This window comes from Rhincodon typus, chromosome 13, assembly GCF_021869965.1.
Source record: "Rhincodon typus isolate 14 chromosome 13, sRhiTyp1.1, whole genome shotgun sequence".
Taxonomy (NCBI): Eukaryota; Metazoa; Chordata; class Chondrichthyes; order Orectolobiformes; family Rhincodontidae; genus Rhincodon; species Rhincodon typus.
This window is the reverse complement of record NC_063344.1, coordinates 67,979,537-68,005,867: the sequence shown is the minus strand read 5'-3', so window position 1 is coordinate 68,005,867 and position 26,331 is coordinate 67,979,537. Positions and strand designations below refer to the sequence as shown.

General features: G+C 40.8%; 1 protein-coding gene across 3 annotated transcripts in view; it reads left to right on the top strand.

Annotated features, from left to right (window-relative positions):
• The window catches only part of hdlbpa (high density lipoprotein binding protein a), a 99,470-nt gene that overhangs the window by 58,783 nt on the left and 14,356 nt on the right, over positions 1–26,331 (top strand). For all 3 annotated transcript variants that reach the window (XM_048604110.1, XM_048604108.1, XM_048604109.1), the window contains exons 17-25: positions 1,988–2,206; positions 8,936–9,157; positions 11,235–11,453; positions 15,319–15,457; positions 18,097–18,236; positions 18,465–18,569; positions 20,316–20,450; positions 21,503–21,646; positions 23,517–23,696. In XM_048604110.1, the coding sequence (XP_048460067.1) occupies positions 1,988–2,206; positions 8,936–9,157; positions 11,235–11,453; positions 15,319–15,457; positions 18,097–18,236; positions 18,465–18,569; positions 20,316–20,450; positions 21,503–21,646; positions 23,517–23,696 (1,503 nt within the window). The remainder of the gene's footprint in view (positions 1–1,987; positions 2,207–8,935; positions 9,158–11,234; positions 11,454–15,318; positions 15,458–18,096; positions 18,237–18,464; positions 18,570–20,315; positions 20,451–21,502; positions 21,647–23,516; positions 23,697–26,331) is intronic.

Below are 26,331 nucleotides of genomic sequence, written 5' to 3'. Positions count from 1 at the left end.
CTGGATGAACACAGCAGGCCAAGCAGCAGAGGAGCAGAAAGCTGACGTTTCTAGGCCCGAAACGTCAGCTTTCCTGCTCGGCCTGCTGTGTTCATCCAGCTGTACTCCTAATGCAGAGGTTGAATTGGATTTGATGGATCAACATAAGAAGCAGGAGTTAAATTGACTTTGAGTTCTTGAAGTAATGGAGAGGTGTATCTGGTAGCTGTGATATATGGGTATTTCCAAAATGTAACTTTAGAGTTTGCTAGCAAAGTTGAAGCCCATGGAATGAAAGGGACAGTGGCAGCATGGATACAAAGTTGGCTGAGTGATAGGAAACAGAAATGATGAATGGTTGTTTGTCTGAAGTAAGTTGTATACTGGGTTCCCTGATGTCAATACCAACCCTGCCAGTTTTCTTGATTTAATATATTAATGGCTGAGACTTGAGTATGCAGGGAACAATTTCAAAATGTGCAAATGGCACAACTTGGAAGCATTGTGACCTGCAAGGAAGATGGCATTGAGTTTCTAGAGATTTGATAGTTCAAAGTCCTGAGTTATTCAGACATCATAGATGGAGAAAGGTTGCTTCCAGCAACATAAGGAAAAACCTCTTTGCAGCAAGTGGTTCTGAACTGGAATGTGGTGCATGAGAACGGTGAAGCCAACTCCCATCTTTGTTTACAAGAATGATAACTTATGAAGTCCAAGTATGAGGAAAGATTATACAAATTTGGCCTGTTTTCTCAAATTTTAGAAGGATAAAGGATGATCTAATAAAAGTCTTGAAGATACTAACAAGAAAAGACAGGGTAGATAAATATAAACTATTTCCACTGTTAGGGATTCTAGAACTAAGGGGCATTGTCTGAGAATTAGGGCCAGACTGTTTTTGAGAGACGCCAGGAAGCACTTCTACACTCAAAAAAACATGGCAGATATTTGGAAGTCTCAAATGGCAACGGAAGCAGGATCAATTGTTAACTTTAAAATTGAGATGTTCCAAAAGGAAATGGGTAGGCACCCAAAGAGAATAAAAACTGCAGGGCTACAGAGAATTGGGATGAATGAAATGACTCTTGCAGAAAGCTGGCAGGTGCTGAACTGGGTCCTACGCTTATAACTGTTGTAATCCTAAGAATAGTCGTCCTTTTTTTGCCTGTTCTTCCATTCAACAAGATCCTGGTTAGTCATCTCCCACCACCCACACACACGCAGACACGCCTCGTGATTCATTTATTTCCCAAATATCTGATGTCTGTGTGGAACCTGCTTTACGTGAGCATCCATCATTCGTGGGATAGAGCATTCCACAGAATCACAAACCTTTTGACTGAAAAATTTAACTTCAGTTGTACAAACATATGTACAAATCAGGAGTGGGAGAAGGCCACTTGGTCCTTCACATCTGCTCCGTAACAGGTTGTGGCTGATCTGATTAGTCCACAGTACTGTCTATCCCAATAATCTTTCACCACCTTTCTTGTTTAAAAACCTAATTACCCCTGCCTAAACAATATTCAAAGACTTGTTCCAAATAACAGCCTTAAATGGGAGTACCCTTATTCTGAGATTGAATCCATGCTATATTTTCTCCAGCCAGGGAAAACATCAACGACCATTCTATTAAAGATAACAAGGTGTAGAGCTGGATGAATACAGCAGGCCAAGCAGAAATCTGAAAACTCTGAAGAAGGGTCCAGACCTGAAACGTCAGCTTTCCTGCTCCTCTGCTGCTTGGCCTGCTGTGTTCATCCAGCTCTACACCTTGTTATCTCAGATTCTCCAGCATCTGCAGTTCCTACTATCTCTGCACTGTTCTATTAAGTTAGGGGAGCAAAAGGTTCCCAAAAAATCCCATGGATGTCTGGACAGGGAATCCGATTTAATTCAAATCTGCACTGATGATAACTAAGCTGTTTTAGACACTTCCACTCCCCAGTGTTGATGTCTCTTAGTCTTTTAACGAGCAAAAGATACTTTGTTTTTTTTCCCACTCCAGGCAAACATCACGGAAGTTGAAGTTTGCATTCCTGCTAAACTCCACAATTCTCTGATTGGCGCAAAGGGTCGCTTTGTCCGTTCCATCATGGAGGAGTGTGGAGGGGTGCACATCCACTTCCCTACTGAAGGGTCAGGCAGCGACACAGTCACCATCAGGGGACCTGTTGAAGAGGTTGACAAGGCCAAGAAGCAGCTCCTCCATTTGGCTGAAGAAAAGGTATCATGTTGCTAGAAAAACAGGAAATGCTGGACATGCTTAGCAGGTCATGCAGGATCATAGAAAACTGATCCATAAAGAAAGAAACCAAGTTAAAATTGCATTTCAAAACTTTTTCACCAGGACACACTAAATGCGTTTCAGTTTCCAGCATTTTCTGTTTTAATTTCAGATGTTCACCATTGCTATTGCACCTTTTTTATATTGTTTGTTTGAGTATGAGTACTATTATACTGTGTTGGACATGATTCTTTCTAGAATATGCTTGAGTTGCCCATCTTGGGTGTAATTAGAGAGGAGAGATATCTGGAAGAAATGCTAGTGAAATACTCTGAAATATTATTAAGCTCCTTCCTGTGGCTATTATCTGTCAGGTATGACTAAGTGAATGCTGCACTATTCCCTGAGTCAGGGAGTTGTGGGTTCAAGATGTACACCACAGGTTTGTGAGCTCATGATTCGGGCTGACACTAGAGTGCAGTGCGACAGTCTCGCCATGCTATGGGCGTTGCTGTCCCTCAGATGAGACGTTAAACAAGGGTTCTATTATTCCTCTGATGGACCTGAAGAATATCATAATATTATTGTAAGAAGGGTACTATTAAGCTGGAGAGAGGTCGGAAGACATTCACCAGAATGTTGCCTGGAATGGAAGATTTGAGTTATAAGGAGAAGCTCAATAGACTGGGACTTTGGTGTCTGGAATGAACTGGCAGGGGAAGTGGTGGCTGTGGGTACAGTTACAACATTTTAAGAGACATTTGGAGAAGTACATGAATAAGACCTGTTTGGAGGGATATGAGCCGAACACAGGCAGGTAGGTCTAGGTTAGTTTGGGATTATGGTCAGCATGGACTGGTTGGACCGAAGGGTCTGTTTCCGTGCTGTATGACTCCATTTTTTTCCTCTGTTATAGTTAATATTTAACCCATGACCAGCACTTGACACCTAAAATATGTGTGATCTGATCAATCTCTCATTATTTTGAAACTTTGTGCGTAAGTGTCAGACCACGTTTCCTCTGTGGTATTACTGTCCTCAAAATTAATTAATTGTGTGTAAAGAATTTAGGCTTGCCTTGAGATAGCAACTGACACTGGATAAACACAGACTGGTCTGTTTTTCTTTTCTTATGATTTAAGTATAGACTTGGTTCATGTCATTTTGCCTATGATTTGCTTAGAAAGGGTATAGACCAACAAATAAATAATCCACATTACACTGTATTGGTATAGGACATTTGAAACAAAGAAATGCTGACTTTGTTCGGAAAAGTGAACACGTAGGTTAGACAGTTACCATTTCTGGCAGTTACCATTCGGAACAGCACCACCTCCATTTCGGCCGTACCAGTTGAATGACAAACACTCCATGCTGTAACTTGCATATCATAAAATCCCAACAAGTCTACACTGACCCTCAGAGCATCCCACCCAGACCTATTTCCCCCAGAACCCACTTAATTTACACATCCCTAAACACTGTGTGGGCAATTTAGCATGGCCAATCCACCTAACCTGCACATCTTTGGACTGTGGGAGGAAACCAGAGCACCCGGAGGAAACCCACCCAGACATGGGGAGAATGTGCAAACTCCACACAGACAGTCGCCCAAGGGTGGAATTGAATCCGGGTTCCTGGCGCTGTGAGGCAGCGCGCTAATCACTGAGCCACCATGCTGTCCCTGAATATGATTGGTGAATAATTTGCTTATCTTTTTTATGGAGTGATGGAACTCTTGAGATTTTGTGGAGTATCTGATTTTAAAATAAAAACGCTGACCCTCAAGTAAAATCCTAATATACATGTGAACCAGGAGCAGTGCAGACCACTGAAGCCTGTTCAGCCATTCAGTAATATTTTGGCTGATCTGATTATTCTGCATTCGGATCTACTTCTCACCTTTCGCCCTTTGCTTGTCAAGAATCTATCAACCTCTGGCTTATAAATATTCAAAGGTTCTGCTTCCACTGAGGTTTTTGAGGAAAAGAGTTATGATTCTGAGAAAAATGTCATCTTATCTCTGTCTTAAATGAGCATTCTGTTGTGTTCAAATAGTGACACCTAGTTCTAGATTCTTCCATTAGCGAATACATCCATTCTGCATTCTCTCTGATCAAAATCTGTCATGATCGTGTTTCAGTCGTCACCTCTTGGTCTCCTAGACTTCATTGGATACAAGCCTAGTTGACACAACCTTTTTCCTCAAAAGGTAACCCACCCATTACAGGCATTCGTGTAGTAAACCTCTGTGAACTACTACTAATACATTCACATCCTTCCTTAAATAAGAGGCCCAATACTATACAGAACTCCACGTGTAGTCTCACCATTGTTTCAAAGCATAATCTCCTCACTTTTTTGAATTCAACAACTTTTCAATGAATGATAACATTATTAAATGACATGCTTTTAGCTTTCCCAATTAGTTACTGTACTTGCAAGTTAACATTTTGCATTTGTGAAACTCCAATCCTGCTGCATCAAAGAGCTCTACAGTCTCTTCCCCTCTTGGATAACTTTTTAAAAATTTCTTCCTGCCAAAATTGACAATTTCACAATTTTTTTTTTTACTTGATTTTTCAGATCTTTCCCCACTCACTCAACCTACCTAATCTTTTTGTAACCTCTTGATGTCCTCTTCACAACTTATTTTCTTATCAATCTTTGTGTCATCATCAGTAAACTTACCATGCCTTTTGACCCTTCATTCATTTGTATAAATTGTAGAAAATTGAGGCCTCAGGATTGATCTTTGTTATATCTTGTTGACTTGGAAATGACTCATTTATTCTTGCTGTTTCCTGTTGGTTATGCAATCATCTCTTTATGCTGAACTTTTAGCCCCTTTATGAGGAACTTTTTTTCAGTAACTTAGATTTACAATCAGGTGAAACAGCAAAGTGCAGTCTATCCACCAATTCCCCTTTATCCATAGTGCATGTTACTTCCTCAAAGCAATCCAATGAATTATTTTGTGCAAAGGGAATCCTGTTTTAGGGTCCCGACCCGAAACACCAGCTGTCCTGCTGTGTTCCTCCAGCTCCACACTATTATCTCAGACCCCAGCATCGGCAGTTCTTACTATCTCCTGTTTTATCAATGTAATTTCTGCCTGATCAGCTTGAATTTATCTAAGTGTTCTGTTATGACTTCTTTAATAATGGTATCTAACATCTCCCTAATGTTGTACGTTAAGCCATCTGACCAGTAGGTTCCTGTCCTCTATTTTAAGAGGTAAGATTAGCTATTTTTTAATATTCTGGTACCTAGCCTGAATCTATAAAATTTTAAGACCAGCAAATCAACCATTTCATTAACCACATTTAAGACCTAGAATAAAGTTCATCAGGATCTGGGGATTTGTCAACCTGTAGCTTCAGCAGTTTGCTCAGTGCCATTTACATGGTGATTGCAATTTTCTTGTTCCTCCCTCTCTTCCATCTCCTTATTTACAGCTATTTCTCAAATGTACTTGTGTTCTCTATAGTGAAAACTGATGCAAAGTACCTGGTCAATCCATCCGTTAACTCCTTAGTTATTAATTTGCTAGAATTGCTTTCTCTGGGACTGATGTTCTCTTTAAATATCTACATAAAAACATATAGCATGAGAGTTTGTACCTGTCTAATTTCACCTCATGGTATTTATCTTCCTCCGTATTAAACTTTTTAGTGATTCTTTGCTGTTCTGTAGTTCAGCCCCATGTTTATGCACTTATGCTTTTTCTTTCAGTTTGACACTATCTTTTAACATTTCTGATTAAGCACATAGTGGCTCCTCTTGGAATTTTTCTTTCTCATTGGTATGTGCCTATCCTGCATATTCTGAAATTTCCCTTAAATGTCTGCCACTGTATCTCAATTGCTGTTCCCTTGTCCTAATTTGCCAGTCCACTTTGGCTATCTCTGCTTCCGTGCCTTCATAATTGCCTTGAAGTTTAAGTTTAATTTACTAGTCTTGAATACATTTCTCTCCTTCCAAGCTGAATGTAAAATTTCATTATGATCTTGATTGAAAACAAAAGGACTTTCACAGTGGAAGTATTCTTGCCTTACTTTAGCAACTTAATTTCTCATCACTGCCCTGGGAAGATTATCTTGGCATGTAAAATCAATTTGGGTGGCCATAAGAAACACCAAAGGAAAGAAGTCACTGTTAGGAGTGGCTTATAGCCCTCTAAAATAAGCTACACTCTATAGTAGCAATCAAGAATTGTTTGAAGGTCTGTAAGATGCTGTTCTAATTGTGGACATTTTAATCAGCTTGTAAAATATGGAGGTAGCTTTTAAGGAAGAGTTTATAAAATGTATTCAGGGCAATTTCACCGAACAGTGCATGCTGGAACCAATCAAAAGGCCATTTTTGATTTGGAAATGTAAAATGAAACAGGACTAGGGCAATTACAAAGCTATGGAGAGGTAGTTGGCTGAAATAGACTGTGGAAAAACGATTTAACAGTGAGATGATAGATAAGTAATAGCAAATAGCTGAAATATTTCATACCTCTCAACCAAGATGCTTCCCATTGAGAGAGATCCTACACAAGGGATGAAATATCCATCAGCAATTTAAGTAGTAAGGATTGTATCAAATTGAAAGAAAAGATGCACAATTCTACAAGTTTGTGGTAGGCAAGACCATTGGGAAAATACTAATACCTACAAAAGACGATGACTTAAAAAGTGAGGATGCAATTGGAATATGAAACTTGCAAGAAATCTAAATGGACAGTAACAGCTTCCCCAAGAAGATAAATTGAATAGAGTAATTAAATATTTATTCTGTATAGATGGAAGCTGTGGAATTAAAAATGGGAAGGAAAGAAAGAAATGGTAGAGACTTTGAATTAGCATTTTTGTCTTTTTTAATGTCCTCTAAAAGCATCCTAAGAATAGTTTTAAAAAAACAATTAAGGGGTATAGGGAGGAAGGAGTTTAAGACAAAACACTAGAGAATAAAGTATTGGAAAACGAATGGGACCAAAGGCTCATACATCACCTGTGTCTGGTAACCTACATACAATTGTCTTAAAATACCATGGTTGCATTGGATATCAACTTCCAAAATTCCTTAGATTCTGGATATATTAAGTGGATTGGCAATTCAAAGATGTAATCCCTATTTAAGCAAGGAGGGAGCCAAAACAGGAGACTACATGGCATTTTGCCTAGAATATCTTTGGGCTCGTTGGAATTCATTGTTTGCAAGACATTTAGAAATTCGTAATTGAATCAAGCAGATTTAACGTGCTTTAATCAAAGGGTATTCCAGTTAACCCTGAGTTTAGAAGAACAAAAGATGATTTTAATTATGCATAAGATTATGGGATTTTCTTTTAAACAGGGTACTGAGATTGACTGGGAGCATGTTTTCCCCTCTTGATCTGAAACTGGGGGAAGAGAGGATACAGTTTCAGAATAAAGGGATCTCAGTTAGAACAGAGGAGAGGAGAAATTTCTTGGGTTTTTTAATCTTTGGAATTTCTACCTACAGAGAGCATTGGAGTCATTGAATATATTTAAGATGGAGTTAAGTTTTCAATCTGTAAAGGTTATGAAACCCAGGCAGGAAAGTGAAGTCAAAGCCACTATCATAAGGCTCAACAATTAAAGCTTAAAGGAATAGAGGAAATTGATAGTGAGGAGGATGGTCTCGGCTACAGTCTGATCTTGATCATCTGGTAAATTGGACAGCGCAATGGTGGATGGAATTTAATCTTGATACGTGCGAGGTGATGCAGTTTGGGAGGTATAATAAGGGAAGGATTTACACAATGGTAGGCCCCTAAGGAGTACCGATCACCATGAAGGTGTCACTACAGTATATAGGGTGGTGAAGAAGGCGTATAGGATGCTTTCCTTCATTGGCTGGGGCGTAGATATAGGAGCAAGGAAGTCTGTCACAGCTTTGATTCAGCCACGGATAGAATAATGTTAATAATGTGTGCAGTTCTAGTCACCACACTATCCGAAGGACACGATTGCACTGGAGAGAGTGCAGAGGAGATTCACCAGGGTATTTCATGGGATGAAAAGCCTCAGTTATGAGGAGAGACTAGGTAGATTGAGTTCGGTTTTTCTTTAGCCCAGAAGAGGCTGAGGGGGAATTTGATTGGGGTGTACAACATTTATGAGAAGCATATACAGGGTAAAACATGAAAATATCTTCCCCATAGCAGATGTCTCGGACCAAAGGGCATAAGTTTAAGGTGAGGAGTAAGTGGTTAGAGAAGATCTGAGGAAAGACTTTTTTTTCCACCCAGAGGGTGGTAGATATGTGGAAAGTGAGAGGGTGGTGGAGGCTATACTCTCAACATTTAGGAAGCATCTGGATGACCACTTAAAATGCCAGGGAATGATTAGCTACTAACCAAGTGCAAGTAAATGGGATTAATGTAGTTTGGTGTTTCTTGGTCACCATAGCCATGGAGGGCTGAAGAGCCTGTTTCTATGCTGTATGATTCTGTGACCCTCTGAGAAAGGTGTACTGGGAATAGAAACATGACATTTTATTAGTACTGTGTAAAGGATGCAATTTTCCAGAGTTGAATTCAACTGTTCTGTGGTGAAGCCGTACCCAGTGAATCATCTTATCTACTTTTTGGATATGAATTATTCTTCGTTCTCAGGTTTGACAGATTTTTAGATTGGCTCTTCTTTCATGTGACAGCAACCTGTTAAAAGCAAAACAGTCAATTTGCTGAAGAATGTGCATATCTTTATACAGCAAATCAAGAACTATACCAGTGAACTGCGCGCCAAACCAGAGTATCACAAGTTCCTCATTGGACGTGGTGGTGCCAACATCCGCAAAGTGCGGGACAATACGGGAGCCCGGATAATTTTCCCTACTGCAGACGACAAGGATCAAGAGCTGATCACCATTGTAGGTACGGAGGAAGCTGTCAAAGAAGCTCAGAAAGAACTGGAACTCCTCATTAGCAACCTGGTAAGATTGCTTTGCCTTAGACTGGATATGCTGTTACTGTAGATTTTCTTTGTGGTCTCCCAGGCACCAGCTTGTGTTTGGATACAGTTCATAACCGTTGGAGATCCCATCCCCCATCAATCTCACCTTTCCGGATACTTCAGCCAAGTTCCTGTTCTCTGTCAGTGTGTTGACTGCCGAGGCTAGCTAGATCAGCTTGGGGGAGGCACCTGAAATGGGTAGAGATATTTTTTCTTCCTTCGCTCAGTGGGTTGTAAATGTTTGGTGTTTTCTATTATAAAGAACGATGGATGCTCTGATATTGGGTATACTGAAAAGGGTGAGATTGATGGATGTTAGAATTCTGAGGTAATTGAGGGATCAGGTGGGATAATGAAGTTGAGTTGGAAGATTAGCCATGATCTTATTGAATGGTCAAGCAGACATGTCGGGCTGTCTGACTGCTGTTCCTGCCCCTTACTCTTGGGGAGCGACCACCTCCGTACCTACTCTGTAACTTCCATATTCTTTCCACAAGAAAGTGGATGGTGATTTATACCCTAGTCCAGAGATAGAGACCAATTATGTTCTAACTGAAGACTGCTTAAATAATATTGGTGGGGAGAGATGTAGTCTGTGTGGATCAGTGTAAAAGGTGGTAAATTTGCTCACTGACTTATTAAAAAGCCTGTCCGTCCTTGTCAGATACCAGTACAAAGTGTCTCAGGAAACACTTGAGTAGTGGGTTATGTAAGGGCAGACCTGGAGCAAGAGGAATCTATTGAAAAAAGAACTGTGGGTCTGGTAAGTGTTTTATGAAATAAAGGGTGTCAAGTGTCGCAGTGATGAGATGGTAATGCGGATCATCCACTAAGCCAAAATACTGACTGGTACAAAGGATAAAAGGAGGACTTGAGTCTCCATTTGTGAAAATGCAAATATAAGCAGGCTTGCCTACAAATGTTGGCTGTTTTGGTAGTTTTCTAATTCTAAGTTTTTTTTTTTTTTTTTTTTAAAACTGTAAAACTAAATTTAATGATTTTTGATTTAAAATAAACTCTTTGAGTATTTTTCATCTTTAACAGGCAGCTTGTTGTCCTGAGCGACTTATAGATTGCAGGAAGGTGTGGGTCGTGAGAGCAGACGACTCCTAACTCCCAATATTTCGATTCACAATAAAGATTTGGATAAGGGAATCAAGTATACTATTTCCAAGTTTGTAGACAACACAGAACTAATTGGAGTGAGAGTGAGATTTTGGCAAGATTCGGACAAGTTGAATGAGTGGATAAATACAGGGCAAATGCAGTATAACATGGGTTAATATGAAGTTTTCCAATTCAGTAGGAAAAACAGAATGACAGAGCATTATTGAAATGGTGATAGATTAGGAAATATTAATGTACAATGGACCTGGGTGTCCTTGTGCACCAGCCATTGAAAGCAAGCAAGCAAACAGTGAAAGAAAATGGTATGTTGACTTTCTTTGCAGTGATATCTGAGTACAGGAACAAGCAAGTCTTACTGCAACTGCTCAGGGCCTTGATGAGACCACACCTAGAGTACTATGTGCCATTTTTGCTTCCTTACCTAAGAAAAGGTATACTTGCCGAAGGAGTTCAGTGAAGGTTAACCAGATTAATCGCTGGGATAACGTGTTTGCGTTATGAGCAGAGATTAGGTTGACTGGGCCTGTATTCACTGGTGTTTAGAAGAATGAGAGGGGATCTCCATGAAATGTATAAAGTTCTGGTGTGGCTGGTCAAACAATCTGCAGGATGATGCACGAAAAGTCAGTCTCAGGATTTGAAGTCGGCCACTTCAGACTGAAATGAGAAATTTCTTCAGTTGGAGAGTGGTGAACCAATTGAATTTGGTAGTAAAAAGGCTGTGGAGGCAAAGTCACTGAATATGTTCAAAAAAGAAATAGCTTGCCAGAAGCTAAAGGTGTCAAGAGGAATGGGGAGAGACTAGAAGTATGGCAATGAGTTAGAGGATTAGCGATGATGATGTTGAAAGACAGAATGGTCTCAATGGGCTGTGTAGCGTAGTCCAGCTATTTTCTGTTTCCATTTTACTTCATTTCTTTGCCTTGCAGGACAATGTCGTGGAGGATGCAATGACTGTCGATCCCAAACACCATCGATACTTTGTGATACGCCGTGGACAGGTTTTGCGGGAAATTGCTGATGAATATGGCGGTGTGATGGTCAGTTTCCCCCGTACTGGAACACAGAGTGACAAGGTGACACTGAAAGGTGCCAAAGATTGCGTGGAGGCTGCCAAGAAACGCATGCAGGAGATCATTGAAGACCTGGTATGAGTAGTTCAGTGTTACAGTTCATTGATATGTCTAATCTCATAATCGGCAATAATATATTGAGGCTAAATGCCAAATTTTGGGATTGAATTAAATTATTCCATGATTAATTCATTATGATATTGAAAGGCAGAATGCCCATTTTAAAATTCTTGTACCTAGTTGGATTGCAAAGTACTGTAGTATCTGAGCCTGAATCTAGTAGCTTAATGTTGCTTCTGTGACTAACATTGTCCTCTACCAGGATCTCAATTTTAATATTGTGATATCACCCTGCCGTATTTTAGTTGTACACTTATTGTACCAGTTTCCCTTAGAACATTCCCTAAAAGAGAGTGCTTTCCTGTATTCCTCTCTTGACCATGTTAATCCCCGTTAAGGTCCAATTCAATAGATGCCAGTAGTTCTTCAGTCTTTAAATGAAGATCCTTGCTGTCCAGCTCAGCCCAGCACTGCCAGCATCCTTCTGGGTGCATTTATTTTTTGTGGGTGTGGGGTAGTTTTACACTAGATTAGTCTAATTTGGGTTCAGCGCCATGTCACAGTTGACTGGGATAGCATGTTGGAAATCAAGCCCTGCTATTTGCAGACTTGTCGCAAATGTTAAAGTTTTAAAATAAGGACATCAGATTCCTGAATTTATCATTTGGGTGCTTGGAAAGCATGAACCAGATCTCTGTACTTAACAAGAATTACAATTTATTACAGGTAATTAGACTACAGCTACAAGTAAACAGTTATGAACTATCAGCATGTAACATTACAAATTAAAACTCTATTCCCCTTTAAACTACCTTTATACACAGACAAATAGCCAGGTAAAAATAGGTGGAGTGGAGGAAAACTGGGAAAGCACTTCAGTGATTTGTATTCGTGGGTTTTTGAAATGATCCTTATGCTGGTCAGAACATTGCTGTTCAGTCTTCTTTGGATGCTTCCACTGTTTTGCAAGACTAGTAAACTGCTCGATTTTACAGAATCAATAAGAGTTGCAGCTTAGAGCAACTACTGAAGGAAAGATGAACTGGTTTTTTTCAAGTTTAAAGTGATTTTGATGCAGAGAACAGCAAAGCTGCTCTTGAGCTGGCTGAGATCAAATCGCTTCACTTCACTGTATATTTTGTTCCAGCCCCAAGCTGTCCATTTGCTTGACAGCCAGTCACATGGCTGTTGGGATGCTCTTGTCATTGATTACTGGTCTATGGACTAGTGATCAGTTAACTACTTGTTGCCAGGCTGAACTGCATTTGTACACAATCCTGCTTTGGTTTGACTGCAACTATTTCAGTTACTGCTTGGTCAAACAACTGTTTACATAATGCTTGCCAAAACATGCAGCAATCCTGTAAAACAGTGGTTCTAAAGCAGTTATTCTCCATTCAGTCCACAAATTTTAAAAAGCTGTAAAATACACCATCTTTACAGCCATATGCCGCTCTTCTCATGTAAAGACCACTTATTTATTGAGACTGTGAACTAAAAATGGGAGAAAATACTGCTTTAAACCAAGGAAACCTTTGAAAGAAGATGCTTGCAGTTTTAAGAACAAGTTACTGGAACACATTGTGAGGTCTGTCTACAGTGTTGCCTTACTTAAGCAGTGCAGGAGAATTCGGACAGAACGGTGCTGCCTCTGTGTGTTCAGGGCGATTTTTCTAAGAGGCAGTTTTTACATTTGGCTTGTCAATCAGGACAAGTTGTTGTGGACTCGGGACGGCTCAGCATGGTAACAACCATTTGAAACCCAGGAACCAGCCTTGGGTACAGACAGTACAGCAGAAACATCCAGCCTGGAAGAGAAAGGTGTTTCTGTCTCTCTACTGTGTGGAGAAATAAAAGAACATCTCTAGTAGCCAGCTACTGTCCCTCATCCGTCTCTAAGTTGTTCCCTCTGCAAATTCCCTGTCCTCGAAGAGGCACGGCAGCTGTTGAATCCCAAACTGAGAATCAGTCTTGCTAGCAAAGAATAGAGGGCGACGAAAAAGCTGAAAGAAAATTGCCCATTGACATCTGTGATCTGGGTTGTGCTTCTCAAACCATTTTTTTCATTCCTTCCTCACCCACAATACTTGTCTTGTTTTTATATGAACAGGATTTTTAAGAAACAAGTAGTGTTTGCATTTGAGTTTTTCATATGCACTCCAACTAGTCAATTTTTTGCCATTTTAAAAAGTAACTCAATTACAATAGGTAGTTATTTTCTTGTTATCATAGCATCATCATAGAATCCCTACAGTGTGGAAACAGGCCCTTTGGGCCCAACAAGTCCACACCGACCCTCGGAGCACCCACACAACCCACCTAATCTACACATCCCTGAACACTATGGGCAATTTAGCATGGCCAATCCATCTAATCTGCACATCTTTGGACTGTGGGAGGAAACCGGAGCACCTGGAGGAAACCCACACAGACACGGAGAGAATGTGCAAACTCCACACACAGTTGCCCAAGGGTGGAAATGAACCCAGGTCTCTGGTGCTGTGAGGCAGCAGTGCGAACCACTGAGCCACCGTGCTGCCCTTTAAGAGGCCCTACCCTCTCTCTAGTTGCCCTCTTGCTATTAATGTCTTTGTAGAATCTCTTTGGATTACCGTTAACCTTATCTGTCAATGTTATCTCTTATCCCATCTTTGCCTTCCTGATTTATCTCCTCTGAATGCTTCTACACTCTTTAGTTCAAAACAAAATTGGTGCGCATATTCTTTCTTTTGTAACCTGAATTAGGCAGTTAGATAAAATTGGACAGTTTGTTGGGGTTTAATCAAGTTTTCACATTTGTGACAACTCCAGGAATTGATTTGATTTTCAGAATGCTATCCCAGTGAGTTGTGACACTAACAACTAGCATCCCCATTTTAAGTCATTATATATCTGCTCATGTATGAGAATTAAAATTCAAATATCAAGTGAAACTGATCTTTCTCCCTTACTGTAGCTGCTGAATATCTCCATAGTGTTGTACTCTACATGTAAACAGATAATGGTACAAGCTGTAGATATATAGAAATTTTAAAGTTTACCGTGTCTACTACGATATGGTGTGACTAGTCCCGTCGGTACCTGATGCAGTCCAACACTGAATATGAATCATGTGCATGGAACGTGTAATTTCGGGTGAAAGTTAACCTATTAAGTTTCCTCTTGCTGTTTATGCTGACTGAGATTCATTAGTTGAATTTAATTGCAGACCTCCCAACTCTATCTCAGCAGTGCACATACCATAAACAAACTTCCTTGGAAGTGCTAATAAGGTTGAGGCTGTAGCCTTTGCAGTCTTGAGTACCTCAGAATATTATGGTGCCTTTTTTGCTGAGTGCTGCATTGCATTGACCCTCCACAGGCTTCAAGTTTTTAGTCAAATCCTCAATCTCCATTGCCCAATGTGAACAGAGTTCCTCCAACTCTTCTTTTGTATCAGCTGCATCTTTGTTTTGAATTGTTTCAAGGTTTCCTACCCTGTCTTAATGATCTTTTCCCTGTTTTTGTGTATTAATCCTTTGCTTCTGTAACATGTTTTCGCTTTGCTCCTGCTAGACGTCTACCTTCCAGCATTCTCCGTTTTATTCCTTTTGTCTTAGAATGACTGCTTATTTTCATTGTCATGTGAAGTAGCTGGGATTTACAGTTGCCTGTTTCACATTGTACTAAAGGTTAACTTTTGCCCTTTTCTTGTTTACAAAGACTTCTCTCTGACCCTGACTTTGCTCCTACCACCCAGCCTCGATATGATCTTCCTCTTTTTGCTTGAAGATCAATTGTTTTCTTTGTTGCAAATCGCTCTGAGACATCATCTTGTGTGTAGCTGAAAATCCTGCAACGTATTGTACTCAGGCTAATTAGCAATTCTGCTTTGATACAGGAAGCTCAGGTGACCATCGAGTGTGTAATTCCACAGAAGTTCCACAGGATGGTGATGGGTGCCAAAGGTTTGAATGTGCAACAGATCACCAAGGACCATAATGTACAGATCAAATTCCCTGAGCGTGAGGAGAATCCAGGTAATGTTGTTTCATTGTGATCTCTGCTGCATTTCACACTTAATTTTTGTAAACATGTATTTAGAGCTAGCCAGTTGTATACAGTTTACAGTGCAGATACAAATCATTTAGCCCATACTGATATTTATGCTGCACATGAGCTTCCTTCCACCTTACTTCATCTCCCCCTATCAACATACCTGTTCTGTTACCCTAATGAATTTTATATGGTATGATCTGCCTGTACTGTATGCAAAACAGAACTTTTCACTGTGCCTAGGTACATGCGACAATAATAAATCAAATTTTTAAAAATCCTATTTCTTTTCCCCCCTCATGCACTTAGATTGTCCTCTTTGTACAATATAGCGATGTTACTAGCATAAACATATACTCCCTACAAAATGGCACTAAAAATAAAATAATGCAGAATTAAGGCATTCTGTAATGTCGCAAAGAAGTGCCCATAATTACTAAATTTAAACTTTGACATTTGCTCAATTTATGTCCCTGTGGCATCACCAGCTCTGACAGTACTCTGCCCACACCATAGTTTTGTCACAGGATAAATTATTATTTTTCTAATGCAGTCACTTTCCACTACTCTTTTCTGAGCACCTGACTGAGATTTGGAAATGTCATACGAATTTGTTTCTCAACAGCAAGGGGCACCATCCCCATACATTCTTACAGTGGAAGATGCCATTTAATTCTGAAAATGCTATAAACTATGTAAAAGAAATATTGGTACACGTATATTGTGCACTTCAGCCAATTAACTTTTTAAAATATTTGTGTTTCAAAGAGACAGCATCTCAGATGAGCCACTTATTTTTTTTCCATGCAGAGCATGGAAGTTTGGATCTGGATACCACTTTCTTGAGTACCTCCCCAACACCACCTTTACTTGAAATAAGCCTGTTTTTTGTGAGCAGGCAGAAGACACTATCAGAAAGAGAGCTTGTCTTTGGATGAAGTCCTAATTAGCAACCTGACTCAACTTTTTATAGTGCCTTCTCCATCTATAATGCTTTCTATCTTTACCCATCTATTGCTGAATCTGCCATCCAAGTATTTGTTCCCCAAGACTTAACTATTCTAAAGCTCTTTCTCACCTGCTTCCCATCTTACATCTTCCATAAACTCAAGCTCAACTCTGCCAGAATCTTAACTATCTACAAGACTTATTCACCCATCACCTCTTGGATATTTATGGTGTCTCAATCTACTGATGCCACTATTCTAAAATGCTTTCTCAAACTCCACCCTACTCAGTCTTTGACCTCCCTGTGTCTCTAATTTCCAGCGTTTTTTAACCCACTGAGGGCTCTAATCCTCCAACTGTGACCTCCTTGTGTATTCCCATATACGCCACCATTGGCAGCTGTGTCTTGAACCACTCTGTCCATAAATCGCCCTGTGTCCCACCCCCAACAATCTTCCCTCTTTTTTTCAACCCCCCCCTCCCACTTCAAATAAGTTCTTTAATACTGGCCTCTTTGACCAAGTCCAGGTTTGTCCTCAACACCAAGCAAGACAAATGCAACCCAGCCAACTACTGCCCCATCAGTCTACTCTCAAGAAAGCGATGAAAAAGGGTCATCAACAGTGCTGTTCAGCAGCACTTGCTTGTCAGTGACCTGCTCACTGATATTCAGTCCATTAGGGCCACTCAGCTCCTGATGTCATTGTAATCTTAAATCAAACAAGAGCAAAAGTGCTGAAATCCAGAGGTGAGCTGAGAGTAACTGTCCTTAACATAAAGGACACAATTGAGAATGTGTGGTGTTAAAGAAACCAAGCAAAATTTAGAGCCCATGGGAATTGGGGAAAGCTCTTTTGCTGGTTGGAATCTTACCTCCAACAGAGGAAGATGGTGGTGGTTGTTGTAGGGTCACTCCCCTCCTCTCCAGAGCATCACTACAGGACCTCTTTGGGAGTGTCCCAGACACACCTACTTTCAACTGGTTTTATGAAAGACCGAAGGTCAGAAATGGGGATGTTCACTGAGCACAACTTTTGTTCTTGTTGGCAACTTTGCAGATAATGAAGCAGTCATGTCCAAATGCAACAAGATTGGGACAACATCTGGGTTTGGGTAGACATTCTTGACCCCAGAACAGAGCAGCCTGCTTGATTGGCGTCACGTCCACTTCCTTCACCAGACAGTAATAGTAGTAGCAGCAGCATCATGCAACATCAATGAAATACACTGTACTTAACGCAGGGATGGATAGAGTTCTTGATTTAGGCATGGATTACAGGGTGAAGGCAGGATAAGGGCTTTGAGAAGCACATCAGCCACGATTGAATGCTGGATAGGCTCGATGGGCTGAATGGCTGAATTCTTCTCTCTTATTTTATGCACTTTAACCACTTTCCGAATCAGTGACCACTATCCTTTTGAGGACAAGGGCAGCAGGTATATGGGACCACCACCTGCAAGTCCGCCTTGAATCGTGAGCCGTGACTTGGAAATATGCCTCCTTCTCTTCAGTGTCTCTGGGTCAAAACTCTGGAAGTTCCTTCCTAATAGCTCAATGTTTACCCTACATCAAATAGATCAAATACATCCCACGAATGAATAAAAAGACAGTTTGAACAGCAAAATGTGCACAGTCACTGCCACACACTGGAAAAACCTATTTTGTTCCTCTCAGCACTCGAGCAGCAAGTCCATGAGAATGGAGAGACTGATGGAGAAGTTAAGGAGGTTGATCCTTCTGTACCCCGGAAGAATGACATCATCATCATTTCTGGGCGGAAGGAACGCTGTGAAAAAGCCAGAGATGCTTTGCTGGTACGTTTGAAACTAACTTTTTCAGCTTGGGGTTAAGTCAGGTACAAGAACCAGTCCAAAAATTGTGATTTCTAATTTATTAGCACTATTTACCCAGAGGCTTAACCTATTTATTCAACAGTTTTACAGGTACAGGAATTTCAAGATGCTGTTTTGTCACCAGCAGTAAATTGTAGCTCAGGACTCAGTGAGGCAAAGGCTGTTTCTCATTGGGATGTTCTCTTACAGGCACTAGTTCCTGTTACTATCGAAGTGGATGTACCCTTTGATTTGCATCGTTACATCATTGGCCAGAAGGGAAGTGGCATACGCAAAATGATGGAGGAGTATGAGGTAAAACTTGCTAATGCATAACTTGCTACAGCCCCTCTGTCAGGCAGAGATTCATTATTGTTGACTTCACTTGTGGGATTGTTACTGTTGAACCTTGAATCATCCAATTTTATACAGAAAGGAGCTCTTTAACCCCTCTAGGTCATGCCTGATCTAAGGGAACTAGCTACCTGAATTCTTTTTTGATTTACTCCATGGTCATTTTTTTTTCATTTTAAAGTATTTATCTGTCTCCTATTTGTAACATTGGATTATGCATCCATGACAGAACATTTCCATTGCGTATTGAAATCAGCTAAGCACTCCATTCAGTTGTTTTTTCTGTTTGGTGTTTTTTTTTTTTTAATTTTTGCTCTCTGGTTACTAATTTTCCCCATCACGGGAAATGACTTCAAAATCCTTCACTAATTGTGCTAACTTGCATCAAGTCCCCCTGCCGCGTGCGCGCACACCATCACTCTAGTCAATGGAGCCTCAATCTCTAATCATTCCTGGACAGATATTGTATTTGAGAGGATCACTGAATATTAAAATTGGACTGTTAATTATTTTTCCTTCCTTCCCCAACTTGTGGCCACCATTTGTGATATCTCTTTACTGTGTGTGATTACCAGTGTATCAAAAATAAAATGTACGTTTACGTTTAAATGTTGTTGTAATTAAATCAACTTTTTGATCAAACAGCCAACGGGGAAGGAGTGAACTTGCACTGTCCCCCTTGCTGTGACTTCTTATTCTCTTAGTACCGGACTTGCGTTTGGGCATGTAACAATAATCAGCTCATTTGTTCAATATGTGACACCCCTGTCCAGGTTGTGAATGGAGCTCTACTTGGTATCCATAATATTGCCTCATTCAGTGTTGGCTATCAGAGTGCAGAATCTGACACTACTCTTTTTATCTGTCAGGCAGGGCTCCCTCATTGGGGCTGTTAATCTGGTCCAATCAGGGAACTCATTCTGAGGTCTAGCCGGCTAAACTTTTTTCAATCACTTTACTTTTTAAAAAATTTGCAGTTTCTTTTGAATTTTATGAGAATGATAGCACTTGCAAATGTCCATGGTAGTTATAGGCAAAGCCATTGATTGGCAATCAAGAATTAATTTTCAGAGTCCGTATACTCCAGCACAGGATACTGAAACATGAGATGATTGAAGAGTCACAATTGTCCTTTCATAAAGGACTGTAGAGAAGAACGTGTGTCCGTTTGTCGAGAGTTGCTCTTGATGAGTGATCGATGTTAATGTCCTAGGGTGGTCTCCTGGAGTCATGCTTCATTAACAGAAGTTATTTCCCTGAGCCTTTTCTGCATTTGTTGCAGATTTGCTTTTCTCAGTTTTATTTAATTATAAAATGTGTAAATAGTGTATATGATTATCTGAGCAATATGAGCCTGATTGGCCTTTGCTCACCCTTTATTTTGCATGTTAATATTCATGTATAGAGCCATTAAAGTGTAAAATACCCTGAGAAAGTAGAGCATTTTGTATTATAAGTTCTTCATGGCCTGTAATTTGAGTGCACTCATTGTTTCAGAATACTTAAGCTGTTTTGGACTATATTAAGTGCCCATAGGTTCAAGTGTCTGTTTGCTTTGTTTAAAAACATGCTCCGTTAACTTTGTTTCCCGTTATCACAGATTGAATTAAGTGAAAAATGGACTGGAATCTCCAATGTTCTTGATGTAGCTCTTTGTTATTGTGTATTGTTGCCAACTGTTCTTCTGCTTCTTCAAAAAAAATGTAGGTGAACATTGCTGTGCCCCCTCCTGAGGAGCAATCAGACATCATTAAAATCACTGGGCTGCCTTCTCACCTGGAAAGAGCTCGGCAAGGACTGAATGAACGGGTCAAAGAGCTTCAGATGGAGCAGGAGGACCGGGTAAGCACGCTTGCTTAATTACTGAATGATTCATGATATCTGAACCTGCATGTGGCACAGACATCTCAAACTGGCCCAGCTTGAACAGCAGTTGTTCCATATGTAATCCAGAAACCCTAGTCTAGCTTACAGAAACATAAAATATAGGATCAGGAGTAGGTCATTCAGTTCTTTTTGAGTCTGCTCTACCATTCAATATAATAGGGGTTAATCGTCCAATTGTTTCTGCTCTGTCTCCAATTCCTCTGATCCCTTTAGTCCTAAGAACTATACCTACATTTTTTTTGAAAATCTTCAATGTTTTGGCATCAGCAGTTTCCTGTGGCAAAGAATTCCCCCGGCTCGCCATTCTGGGTGAGGAAGTTCCTCCTCATTTCCGTCTTAAATTACCTACTACTTATCCTTAGACTCTGACCCCTTGTTCTGGATGACCATCCTTCCTGCATCTACCGTGTAGAATCCTGTTACAATTTTGTATGTTTATGAGCTCCCGTCTCATTCTTCTTCTAAATACTTATGAGTCGAGTCATCCAGCCTCCTAATATAGGTAAAGACACTCTCATTCAGTGGTGGGTAGAGGTATAATCATTGCATAAGTGGCAGAATTCTTTTTTATTTCTTTGCACTTTCTTTCTCTTGTCCTCGTTCTTCCCCTTCTGAACAATTCTGGAGTGATATCAGAAAACACTTGGTCGCACAAAGGGTCATGAACTCTCTCTGTCTTGTTTTCTGTCTTGGTCCATATCTATTGTCATTGCTATACATGGTGTGAAGGTGAATATTTAGGGTTTAATTATGTTGTTATTAGTGATTAGTTTTGGAAGTTTAAACACTGGACTAAACAAAGGTTTGGCACTTTTTTTGGATTGTTAATCATCAACTCAGACTAGTGAAGAATCCGCTCGGAACTGACTTTAGCTTCATTTAGGTTTGTTGGAGTGCATTTGAAGCAATTCTCACACTTGGGGCAGAGAACTTTTTTTAAGATTATGAACACTGTGTACAGTTATCTAAGTGAAGATTGACTTATTCACACCTCCCCACCTCCACAGGCTCTGAGAAGCTTCAAGTTGACTATCTCTGTGGATCCACGTTATCACCCAAAAATCATTGGCAGGAAAGGTGCAGTTATTACTCAGATTCGAATGGATCATGATGTCAATGTCCAATTCCCTGACAAGAATGATGAAAATCAGGTATGGACTCTTTCTCTCGGACTGTGACACAATTTGGATGTGGTACTGTGCCTCTCCTTCGCTAAGGCAGATATTTAAATAATGGCAGCAGCTGCTTGTACCACAAGGATGCCATCTGTGTTGGCCTCCTGGTGAGAATTTCCAGGCAGGGATCTGATCACTTTCATTACATAGGCTCTGTGTTTTTACGTTGCTTTTTTTTTTTTTTTTTAAAATATTCACAAATATCCCAGGGCAATCTAATGCTGATATCGTCCCTGCGGTTTAGTACGGAAGAGGTCCAGCCTTGAAGAGTAGGTGATGCTTGCAAGGCACCATCCCCAATGGTGCAGCATGATAAACTGCTGAACCCACAAAATGGAATGTTACAATCTCCATAAGTAAGAACAGCTATGAAGAGATGGCGACCTGAAGGGTTGCGAACATATCTACGTGTGAAGTTAAGCTAGACAAGTGTGTAGGAAAAGACTAGAGGGATATGGTGGGTTGAGAGGAGGATTGTTCAGAACGTATGTGCTGGCAAAGACTGGTTAACACATAGAAGCTGGCAGAGGCAAATTTACCCTTTTTGAGACTCTTCTGCCATTAAGTGCAAACATGGCAACTCCACCTTCTCAAGCAATCCTTGTATCTCTTAATTCCTTCAATGCAAATGGTCTCAAATGTTTTCGCACTGTGTGACCCTTCAGTGAGAACTGAGGGGGATGGGACATATGAAGAGTAGGGCGCAGACACGGAAGACCTGAGAGAGGAGGAACTACATGACAGCACGTTTCCTCTGACCCTGGGACCCAACTCCCACGCTTTAGGGAAGACTTGACTTGGTGTTTGAGAAGTACCAATCTCAGACTTGAATATACTCCTCATCTGAGCATTCAGAATCTTTTTGGGGCAGACAGTTCCAAAGATTCAAAGCCCTTTCAGTAAAGAAATTTCTCCTCACCTCAGACTTAAATGGCTGCCCCCTTATTCTCAGATTGTGACACCCTAGTTCTGGATGCCCCAGCCAGGAGACATATGGGCCACTTGGCCCAAGTGGGATTTCTGTGCTGTTAATTCATTGTAATGTTCAATTACATGTTGAAAAGGGCATGGCATTAACTCTTAACAATGATGTCAGGAGGGGAAGAAAAGAACTGCAGATGCTGGAAATTGGAAATAGAAATTGCTGGAAAATCTCAGCAGACTTGGCAGCATCTGTGGAGAGAAAACAGTTTTACGTTTTTGGTCCAGTGACCCTTCTTCAGAACTGATGGTGGTTAGGAAAAGGTTGGTATTTGTGCACAAGGTGAGGTGGGGGGAGGAGGGAGAAAGGTGGAGATACAGCCCAAAGAGGAGTGAGTAAAGGTCAGTTTGGGAGAATGAATAGCTACTAATAGGGAGTATTAGTAGCCGACAATGGGTAGCAACCCATGTGATAAGGCCTGGTGTGTGGGGAAAGGGTTAAGGACATGGGAGAAGGTTCTTGAGCCGTAAAATTGTTCAACTTGAACTTGAGCTTTGGAGCATTGCAGCAATCCCAAGACCGATGTTGGTGTGGGAACACTAATGTATTGAACTGGCAGGCAACTGGAGACTCTGTCATTTTTTGCAGACAGAACGTGGGTGTTCTACAAAGCGGTCACTCAATCTGTACCTCCTTTCCCCAATGTAGAGGAGTTGATAACGTTCCCCACTGTTGTCAGGAGGATGGGCACTATGGCCCATGGTCTGGAGTGAGGACAGCTTGTTGCAGTCATATTGGTGTTGCCAGGTGAAGGGAAAAGTGATAATGTCAGTCAGTGGCTAAGCCAAGCAAGGCAAACATTGTTATAATGCATGATTATGTTTGATCTATCAATTTTAACAATTTCCTTCTTCTCTGTTTTAGGATCAAATAACTATCACTGGGTATGAGAAAAATGCAGAAACTGCCAAGGAAGCCATCATGAAAATAGTGTCTGAACTGGAGGAAATGATATCTGAGGACATTACTCTTAACCACAAAGTCCATGCCCGTATTATTGGTGCTCGTGGAAAAGCCATCCGAAAGATTATGGAGGACTTCAAGGTGAGCTTCTTGTATTCTATGACGATGCAACATGAGACCAAAATCAACTGTAAACTAAGGACAAAATCAGAAAAGGTAATATAGTGTGCATTTTTTATGCTTCCACTCCGAATGGACTGGTGGTTTCTGCCTCAGATGACCATTTACTTAACTGGTACTGGAATAAGCACTTGTATGATCTGTAATGTCAACTCTTCCCCCTACCTCTATTGTCACAATTCAAAACAGTCCCACCAGTTCCTGTCTAGATTGTAGTTGCCTCTTCAACTAACTTGCTGGAGGTTTTTGACGCTGTGTCTCTCCTTAACAAATCCATGTTGGCTTTTATTGTTTAACCCACATTTTCCCAAGTGACTCTTAAATTTGTGTCATATCACCATTCCTAAAATCTTCCCACCATCAAGGTTAAACTGACCAGTCCGTGATTGCTAAGTTTATCATTACAACCTTATTCAAAAAGGGTACAACACTTGCAATTCTGCATTCTCCTGGCACCATCCAAGTCTGAGGAAGATTGGAAGATTACGACTAGTGCCTCTGTCATTTCCACACACTCATCCCTTAGGATCTTCAGATATATCTTGTTGGATCTGGTGTTTTATCAACTTATGCAAGTACAAATTGCTAATATAACAACCCTATCAATTTTAAATTCTAGTGTATCAATTTCCTCCTGTTTCACTGTGGTTCCTGTAACAACATCTTCCTCAGTAAAGACAAAGCAATCCTTTATGGCTCTGCTGTGCTCCACTCCGCCATGTGCAAATCACCTTTATGAATCCAAGTCAGCCCATGCCTATTTTTAGTCATATAAAAGACTTTTTGGTATTCTGTTTTATGTTGATGCCAGTCTCTTCTCATACACTCACTTTTTGCTTGTGAACCTGTGAATCTTTTTATTGTTGAATCAGAGATAGTAGGAACTGCAGATGCTGGAGAATCCGAGACAACAAGGTGCTGGGCTGGATGAACACAGCAGGCCAAGCAGCATCATAGGAGCAGAGAGGCTGACGTTTCGGGCCTAGACCCTTTATTGTGTCTGGTTCTCATAAGTTTTCGGATTATCAAGCTAACAGAAAGTTCACCAATTGTTATGAAAACTGGGACAGAAAACTCATGCCATATCTCGCCAAGAGCAGTCGCAATGATGCATTGGTGCAGTTAATCATCCTTAAGTGCTCAATATGTTAACCAGAGTTCACAAGTAAATTCAATTCTAATTCTCCAATCCTGAACAGTTCAGATAAACTGACCATTATTCATCTTGTTGCTTGACCTGTTCCAAGTTTTCTAGTGAGGGTAATCTCAAACCAAGCTACGGCTCTTCCTTTTGATCAAGGGTTGCCTGAGAACCAGATCCTCCTGTGCCATGGAGTGGTATAACTGTAAGAACAAATATATTAATATGAAGTCTGGAGACAAGACATAGGCAGTCTTGCAGGAATGAAGCGTTTTGGCAATACAAGGGAGAAAGGGAGTGAGATGTGATGGCATTGACCCACATTGCTGAAGCAATATCACTGAAGAGCCTGAACTCAACTTCAATTCCCCTTTCTCTCTTGCAAAGATCTATGTTTCACCTTCTACCACATCAGTTTCCACATTCAACAGAATCCGCCATTTAACCACCTTTGCTGTGGTGCCACTATCTCACGTCTTCCCCTGTCTACTTGCCATATTCTGAAGGGACTGTGCCCTCCACACCACTGTCCCTTGCCACAGCCACTCCAACCCAACCATGAACCTCTTTCCCCCACAAACACATGAAAAACAATCCCTGCCCCTTCTTTTTTTCCCCAGTGCCCCAGCACTCTTTCCATGTCAATCAGCCAGTCATTTTCTTTTAGTTTAGAATACTGTATCTGCTGCTCATAGTGGGGTCGTTCACGTTGGAGAGACCAAACACAGATTGGTTGGGTGACCACTTTGCAGACCACCTATCAGTCCACAAGTGTTAGCTATACCTGGGTGCTTCATCTTACTCCCAACTTTAACCTCTCTGTCCTACAATACTCCAATGAAGCTTAAACATGAACACAAGGAACACCACCTCCTCTTTCAAATCTGAACCAGTATGGAAGCTGTAATGTTCAATAATTTCAGATCATTACCTCTGCCCTTTAGGTTTTTTTTTAAATAAAAGGTGGAGATTTTGCTTTACAAATGTATACCTTCTCTACAACCCTTTATTACTTATCCCATTATCAGCCCTTTCATCATGTACCACCATCCCTGTCATCACTCAATCTCTTCTGCCTTCTATCCTTTCCCAGACCATCCCTTTTTTGATTCTTCACTTCTCTGTACCATTTGTCTGACTTTTTACTTGGTCTAAATTGTGTTACAGCCATTATATTTTTAGAATCCCTACAGTGTGGAAACAGGCCCTTCGGCCCAATAAGTCCACACCAACCCTCCAACTTGCCACCCAGACCCATCCCCCTATAACCCACCTAACCTACACATCTCTGAACGCTAAGGGCAATTCAGCATGACCAGTCGACCTAACCTGCACATCTTTGGACTGTGGGAGGAAACCGGAGCGCCCGGAGGAAACCCACACGGACACGAGGAGAACTTGCAAACTCCACACAGACAGTTGCCCGAGGGTGGAATTGAACCCAGGTTCCTGGCA